The sequence below is a fragment of the Sinocyclocheilus anshuiensis genome, unplaced genomic scaffold, assembly GCF_001515605.1.
Source record: "Sinocyclocheilus anshuiensis isolate Anshui unplaced genomic scaffold, SAMN03320099.WGS_v1.1 scaffold469, whole genome shotgun sequence".
Classification (NCBI taxonomy): domain Eukaryota; kingdom Metazoa; phylum Chordata; class Actinopteri; order Cypriniformes; family Cyprinidae; genus Sinocyclocheilus; species Sinocyclocheilus anshuiensis.
Genome location: NW_015537995.1, coordinates 226807 through 235197, shown reverse-complemented (window position 1 = coordinate 235197; position 8391 = coordinate 226807). Strand labels below are relative to the sequence as shown.

The following is an 8391-nucleotide window of genomic DNA, read 5'->3' as shown; positions in this document are numbered from 1 at the left end:
GCAGGAATGTGTGTGCACCGCCAATACTAAGATGGCTGCCAAAGACTAAAATGGCTGCCAGGACTCCAGAGAAAGAGAAAGCGAGAGAGAGAGATGGAGACAACACGCTAAATGTAGAGAAAAAAGAAACCGTCTTGCTCTTTCTCCTCTGTTCAGACTGCTGTTCTTTTGTTTGTGCAAGTGTATTTGTCCTAATCTCTACACACTCTATCAAATCATGCTGGCATGAGCCCCAGTGTGTCCCCTTATCCCCTACAGCCGCCCGATAAACCCCTCCACAAACACACATGCACACGCAGCCTGCCATAAACTGTGCTGATAACGCACACTTTCATGCATATGTACTCAGACACTCGTTTCTCATTCTCTCTCTCTCTCGTGTTCACACGGCTCAACAAATATCTGCTCACAGTGTTGTTGTATCCAAGTGCCTAAACATCACTGAACAATCCAATTCCAACAGTAGTAATTGAATAAGAGCCATTTTCTGCCATTTATATGCATCTTTTCTCTGTTTCTCAATGCAGAATCTGGGCAATCAGACAATTCCAATCAACAAGGAGAGTCGGACATCAAACCCCCAGCAAACGGTGAGAAAAATATAGCACACGGACTTATACACTGTAATACCATGCAAAAGTTTGAAGTCTGTAAGATGTTTTAAAAAAATAATATTACAATTAAAAATAAATGTTTTCTGTTTGTATGTATTTTCAAATGTAATGTATTCCTGTGATGCAAAGCTGAATTTTCAGCATCATTACTCCAGTCTTCAGTGTCACATGATCCTTCAGAAATCAGTTTAATATGCTGATTTGCTGCTCAAGACACATTTCTTATTATTATCAATGTTGAAAACATTATTCTTTAATGAATAGGAAGTTCAGAAAGAACAGCATATTATTTTAAGTAGAAATCTTTTGTAATATTATACGTTTTTACTGTCGTTTTTGATTAATTTAATGCATCCATGGTGAATATTAATTTCTTTTTAAAAAATAAAAATCTTACTGACCTCCTACTTGAGTACAGCAATCACACAAGCAAGAGTGTTAGACTACAATTAACTGTCTGAAACACAAGATACTTGTTATTATTGTCTTTGTATAAATTACGCATTCGATTTTGATGCTGGATGCATGTGGTACTGGTCTCTTATCACAGAGCCCAGATATCAGTTGGGTGAGGAATGTGAATTTGTAATGTTTCTGCAGGACATCTGAGTTTTCAGGACTGCTTTGTGACTTCAGGGGTGTGGAACGTAGCCGAGCTGGTACGAGTGTCTCAGAGTAAGTACTGTAACACATGCTAGTGTTTTCTTAAATGAACAGCACACTGCAAAAAAACAAACAAACAAAAAAAAAAAAACATTTTTTGCTTTGCCCAATTCATGATCAAATCGCTTAATTGTTGAATTCTTATCAGTGAATCAGTGGAACAGGTTGGTAAACAGACCAAATCACCCGCTCACTGAAGTTATTATGGCTGACTCAAATTGCTAATTTGATATTCTGATTTGTTAGGTTACTGTTTCTTAATCAGTCTAAGAGTTTCGTAGTTTTTTCTGAAGTTCAAACTTCAACATGTTTGTCTCTTCCGCAGCCCCTGTTGCAACAGCGTCAGGTCCTAATTTCTCTCTTGCGGATCTGGAAAGTCCCAGTTACTACAATATCAACCAAGTAGCACTCAGCAGACGTTCACTTGCCTCTCCTCCATCCACAAGGTGAACACACATACACCCATAGCCTGCTCTTCATGCCTGTTTCAGTCTCTCTTCAGTGGAAATTTGATCTGTCTTGCTCTCCTTTTTGTCCTTCCTTCTGTTTCCCCTTTGTCTGTTCTTCTTGCTCTGTAGGTCTGAGGTGGAGCTGTACGCCAGTCTTCCTCGGAGGTCTGTCACAATCTTCTGTATTTCTGCACTTTTTTTGTTTTTCTCTCTATCTGTCTACAGGAAGCTGTCACAGGGATATTGATTAACCCCTGTCTTGGTCTCTCTGTCTCTCTCTGTAGCTCTAATAAGCGTAAGTCTATAGATGACAGTGAGATGGAGAGTCCTGTCGATGACGTGTTCTACAGTCGTTCTCCAGCCGGCACCAGCTCCCAGTCCAGCGGCTGGCCGAATGATGTCGATGCAGGTGAGCATCACATGTACATATGAATGTGGCTTTTACACTGAAATGGTGCTGATACCGGAGTCTGGTCTCGGCTGTGGGATCTGTGATACTGTAGCAGTCATCTTAAAAAAAACAGCCTACATTTCTACTGACCTGAGAGCCGATCAAAGACATAAATGACTACGGTACAACATAAAATATCCATAAACATATGGTGTTCAAAACAGGGTCCCAACAACTGCTTAAAGGAATTGTTCACCCAAAATTGAAAATGTACTTACCCTCAGGCCATCCAAGAGGTATATGAGTTTATTTCTTCACTGGAACAGATTATGAGAAATGTAGCATTACATCACTTGCTCAGCAGTGGATCCTCTGCAGTGAATGGGTGCCGTCAGAATGAGTCCATACAGCTGATAAAAACATCACAATAATCCACACCACTCCAGTCCATCAATTAACATCTTATGAAGGGAAAAGCATGTTTGTTGGAAAGAAATCCATCATTAATGTGTTTTAAACCATTGCTTCTGACCAAAATTTGAGTCCGTAATTGGATGAGCTGAGTGTGAATTTTCAGCAACTTTTCATTTTTGGGTGAACTATTCCTTTAAAAAGTCTTAAAATGTCCTAAATTTAGTTTTATCAAAATTAAGGCCACAAAAGTCTTAAATGATATAGCAGGAGTCATTTAAGAGGTCTTAAATTTGGGGAATTGAACTATTAAACTGCAAGTTCAAAGTCAAAACTTGGCACTGTTGTGCATTCTGCAGGATTGCGGTTACAGGGCAGTTTGCAGTCAATGAATACCACATACTTATGCCAATAGATTGTTTATGATCTACTGTTGATGAGTTATGACAATGTTTACTTTATTTTGCTTATAATATGTTGTAGATTAAATAGTAGCTGGAATTAGCAAATCATAGACATTTCAAAATAAGAGTCTCAGTGTATTTCAAGTCCTGCATTTGGATGTAACCTTTTTTTAATTCAGTGTAAACTTTTGTAGCTTCTTTATGGGCCATCCCGTCACAGGACGGAAAGACTAAGAACAGGTTTCTAAAGACTTAAATTTGATTTTAAAAACCATGCAAGAACTGTTATTGGAACCAAATGTCATTCAATAAATGAAATATAACATGGAAAAAAATATGCAGTAAATTAGGGCTGCACGATAAATCGCATGCGATTTGCACATCTCATCAGTAAAGCCGGTTCTGTGATTAGTAGTAAATCTCCAACACGTGCTTTCAGATGGAGCGGCATTTAATACACAGAGCCGTATTAAACTGACAAGCTACACAATATCGCGTTCATAATCGAAGGCGATTCATCTGCGATTATGAACGTGATATTGCGTAGCTTGTCAGTGATCTACGGCTCTGTGTATTAAATGCCACTCCATCTGAAAGCATGTGATGGGAGATTTACTGCTAATCACAGAACCGGCTTTACTGACGAGATGCGCATGACAATCGCATGCGATTTATCGTGCAGCACTAATAGAGTTCTATGATCCCAATTAATTATTCTGTAATAGGAGCGATATTGGCATGGCAGGCACTGATGCTAGTGGTTTCTGATATAAGACCATCGAGAAGCCCGTTTAAGGTGTCTAAAATTGAAACTGAAATCTTTCTTCAGTAGAAATGTGTTGAATGGGGCCAGACTGGGTATCAGTTTCATATCAGTGCAAAAGGGATAAATTGCACTATGTTCATGATCTCAACACAATGTTTTCACCTTCTTCCTCTCTCCTCTCGTGTTAATAATTCCCTTCTCCAGTTGCAGTGCAGCACCATTTGACGAGTGTTCAAGAGAGGAAGATAAAACATGAGAATGATGGTGTGCAGTTTCCTTACCATGGTTAGAATACATACTACACACACTTACACATGTGCACAAGTAGTGGGAGTAGACAGGTTAGTGTCAGGGCAGTAGGTCATCAGATGTTGACTGTGTGTTGCTTGTTTAGTCTGTTTTTCACCCACATTATTGATAACCTTTTTTGTTTAACGTCATTAAAGTTATTTTTAATGATAATTCTCAGTATTATTCATTATAATATGAAAGGATTAGTGTCAACAATGGGTGCTTTTGCCTTTGGCATTATGTTAGACACTAAACTAAATGATCGCTGTGGTCACAATCAGCTAGTAGTGTTAGAAGAGCCCAGATGGGACAGCCGAAGTCAAAAGCAACATACACGCAAACAAACACTGAGAAAATGCACTACACAGGTGCACCTTCTGTCCACGCATTAGCCACACATATACACACGTACACACTCTCAGTCTGTGTTCTGGTCCCAGATGGCGCTTCCGTGTATGTACAGTAGTGGGAGACATCTGCTCTGCATTTGTGTGTGAATGTCATAATCAGGAAGCAATGCTTTTCATTTCAAACCTTTTGAACATTTTTAAGAAAAGGGCTTTTTAAGTGGTTCATTTTTTTTCTTATGTATATTTATGCAGAGGTTTCCAGCACCAGAAGTATCATTTTGTTTTGCACAATCATTTTTTCCCGCCTTCCTCTGACCCTTACACTGTTAACCAGTGGGTTACATAATCCAGTTTACAGTTAATATACCGTTTATATCATAAACTACCGTTCAAAATAATTTTTTTTTTCTACAGAAATTAATAGTTTTATTCAGCAAGGATGCATTAAATTGACCAAAAAGCGACAGTAAAGACATTTATAATGTTACAAAAGATTTCTATTTCAAATAAATGCTGTTCTTTTGAATTTTGGAAAAAAAAAAAAAATCTAATGTATCATGGTTTCCACAAAATATAAAGCAGCACAACTGTTTTCAACATTGATGATGATAAATGGTTTGTGAGCAGCCAATCGGCATATAATGATTTCTGAAGAATCCTGTGACTCTGAAGACTGGAGTAATGATGCTGAAAATTCAGCTTTAGCCACAGGAATAAATGACATTGTAAAATATATTCAAATAGAAATCAGTTCAATTTAAATTGTAATAATAGTTCACAATATTACTGTTTTTACTGTATTTTTTTATCAAATAAATGCAGCCTTGATAAGTGTAAGAGACTTCTTTCAAAAACATAAAAAAATCGAATTAATTAATAAATGGAAATTTAAGTGCACTATTAATTTCAAACATGCCAGATGTTGTCAGAGGGTCCCAAACATATATGTACAGTAAATAAAGCTTAAAAATGAACTAGCTGGCATTAATAGAAGTTTTCATAAATGTTTTGCACTGAGAATCTTTGAATATATTATTTTTATAGTACATCAAATTCTTATTTCAAAAGAAGCAGGAGGCGAGAGTGTGTTGTGTGTATGTGTACACATTTTGTGATAAATATACATATACAGACTTAACACTTTCACATGCATTTGCACACTCCCACACACACGGGTGTTCTCTCTGGCACACACACACATACACACATGCGAGAACAAATGCACTCGAAAGTGAACTGAGAAAGGGGAATTAAGCTGAAATGGGATTTAATGCCTTGTAATGTAGAGAGGAAAAAATAGCATCAAACTGAAGTGAAGTTTAAGCGTGTGTGTGTATGAGTAACACTGAGCAATGGGGGCCAGGAGGACTCTGGTTATCTTCCAATTATGAGCCATCCCTGCTCTGTTATCACTTTCTCCTGCAATTTTTCACCTTTTCATGTTATTTTCATCTCTCTTTCATCTTTCTGGTGATGGATTGAACCAGTTGAGGTGTTGCTAATTTAATAGTTAAGGAACACTTACAGAAGACTACGGTTGGGTGGTATGACGCTATATAATGCACATTTTGCGACGGTAGAAATGTGTCAACATTTGTACAGCTTCAGGCTATTTGTGGACAGGATTGCTTTACGGTATTTACACATTAAGGGCGGCAAAGGAATGTGAAAATACAAATCAGAACGTGACCTAAACAAGTCAAGATGAGGAATAACTTGTTTTTTAAAGGCTGAGTTTAGTTGTTTATGCTTGGCAAGCAATGTCGCAACTTGTTCACAGGTGTGTGAATATCAGATATTTTGCAGTGTGGTTCATCCAATCAGATTTTAGAGTCAGAACTATCAGTTTGATAATATTAATTACACTGTTTTCAGAGTGTTTTGTAATGTGAAGCTGTTTTTGCACTGATAAAACTTTTTTAAATGAAAAATATTACTTTAAATATTGAAAATATTAGAACTTGTAGAACTCAAGTTCCAAATAAATAGGGAAAATAATAAAATATTTTGAAGTATCTTTTGTTTTATTTACTAGATTATTCGAAAATTGACATTAGCAAATAGTAATTAAAATATAAAAAATGGTAAAGTTATAGCAAAAATATCAATTATTATTAATATTTTTATTTAAAAAATATAAGAACTATTTGATCAAGTTCCAAAGAACTGGAGAACATAATCTAATATGAAGTATCTTTTATTTAATTCACTGGATTATCCAAAAATGACCTAATATAAAAATATAAACTATATAAAATATAAACTTTTTTGTTGTTAAAATTCTGTGAAACAATGATCATTTAAGGAGTAGTTGAGTTAGTTAGTTGAGATGGTCAGCGAGTGTTTGATTGGTGTGTGCTGTGCCCTGCTGCTGTTGTTGTTGTTGACGTGTGGTTTCTGGCAGGCCTGTCCTCTCCTGGGTCTCTAAAGAAGCCAGCGGGGAAATTCGATTTCAGCGCCCTGTCAGCACAGACGAGGTCCCCCCGAATGGCCTTCACACACCACCCGCTGCCCATGCTGGCAGGCGTGAGACCAGGTGAGACAGACACACTCCAGCAGGGAGAGAGAGAGAGAGAGAGAGAGAGAGAGAGAGACAGAACGGAGGGGGAAAGGAGGGATTTAAGTATTAGATTGCAGTGTAGGCTTCTGATTGGTCCAAAAGTCCCATTATGGCACCACACTAGTCCAAAATTGCCCTCAGTGGCATTTGATTGGCTCTAAACAGTGGCAAGTTATTGATGAAGGCCTCTGATTGGCTGGGCAGAGAGACAGAGAGAGTAAGGAGCTGCCATAGTTCATGAACGACACCATCCATCCACGTTCCCTCTTGCTCTCCATCTTTTCCTCTCTTCTCTCATCATTTCATCCACAGCTTTTACCTCCATTTCTCAAGTGTGTTTTTCTGGATGGTTTCTCATGTTTCTTCGAATGTGTGACCTACATTTTTATTACATTTCATCATAGAAGATATCATGTAGAAGATGTTCTGTGAAATCCTGTGCACATACAGTGGAGTTTGAAACTCTTGTTTGGGTTAAAGAATCGATTTTTAATGAATTTTGGTTCTCTTTAACAGTTGATGAATGTGCGGTGTGGACGAAAACCATACTAAAATACTATGACAGTGTTTCTCGCACCACTGTTTAGCTGTATTTGCTACTAAAATCTGTGTAGCCTTATGAGTGACTCTTATGAGTCGGTTCTTTTTAGTGAATCAAAAAAATCAATTCTGAATTGCAAGTTATTAATTAATTGTCTCTGACTCCACAATACACCGAAGAATACGGTTATGTTGTTCTTAAGGTTTTTAAGACTATTTTTTGTTTTATTTCAGTTAGCGTTAAACTATAAACTCAAGCCTTTTGCAAGAATCATATTAAATTATTTCTGATTTGTTATGTCTGTTCTGTTGAAATCTTAAATTATCTGATAATTTGGCAACAAGCTGCTGAGGGCAGTAAATGCAGGAAGAACCGTTTTTATTTTTCCACAAAAATTTACTGTTCAGAATTCCTAAAAAGAATCGATAATGAAGCGGAATTGTTAAAAGAATCAAATTGGAACCAGAATCCCTACTAAACATATTAGCTGTAATGTGACATTTTCCTCCATTCCCAGGACACTCGTACTACTCTTTGTGATGAACGGTGCTTGTTTAACAATTAAACAATAGTGTGCAGAGCTCTCATCTGAATGTCAGAGACGCGATTCGTTCTCATTTCAAACATTCTCATTTCAACTTCCTTGTGAATTACCAGAGACTATTTGCGGTTGAAGAAAAGAGAAGGAGAGGGATGGAGACGCAAATGGGGGAAGACATGAGGGAACGTTTAGAAAGCTTCCCAATGCGTAACAGATGAGTGACCAAGAGAATCATATATAAAAACTACGTTTCGCTCTCTCCGTTTTTTAAAATTAGCCAGCGAGCATGTTGCTTGTTATTCAGTCATGCTGTCATTCATGTTGGCACAGGACAAAATGTGAAGGAGAGCATGTGCATGTGGGGGTGATGATGGGGGGGGGGGGCTCTTATCGGGCTCTTCTTGGCAGGC

The 8391-nt window shown here is 37.6% G+C and overlaps 1 protein-coding gene across 14 annotated transcripts in view; it reads left to right on the top strand.

Annotated features, from left to right (window-relative positions):
* LOC107675400 (nuclear factor 1 X-type-like) overlaps positions 1–8391 on the top strand; it is a 100667-nt gene that overhangs the window by 79099 nt on the left and 13177 nt on the right. For 8 of the 14 annotated variants that reach the window (XM_016469785.1, XM_016469776.1, XM_016469721.1 and 5 more), the window contains 7 exons: positions 528–590; positions 1215–1289; positions 1603–1723; positions 1856–1891; positions 2011–2135; positions 3903–3983; positions 6744–6875. In XM_016469785.1, coding sequence (XP_016325271.1) covers positions 528–590; positions 1215–1289; positions 1603–1723; positions 1856–1891; positions 2011–2135; positions 3903–3983; positions 6744–6875 — 633 coding nt within the window. The remainder of the gene's footprint in view (positions 1–527; positions 591–1214; positions 1290–1602; positions 1724–1855; positions 1892–2010; positions 2136–3902; positions 3984–6743; positions 6876–8391) is intronic. The other 6 variants (XM_016469800.1, XM_016469737.1, XM_016469817.1 and 3 more) reach the window with 3 other exon arrangements.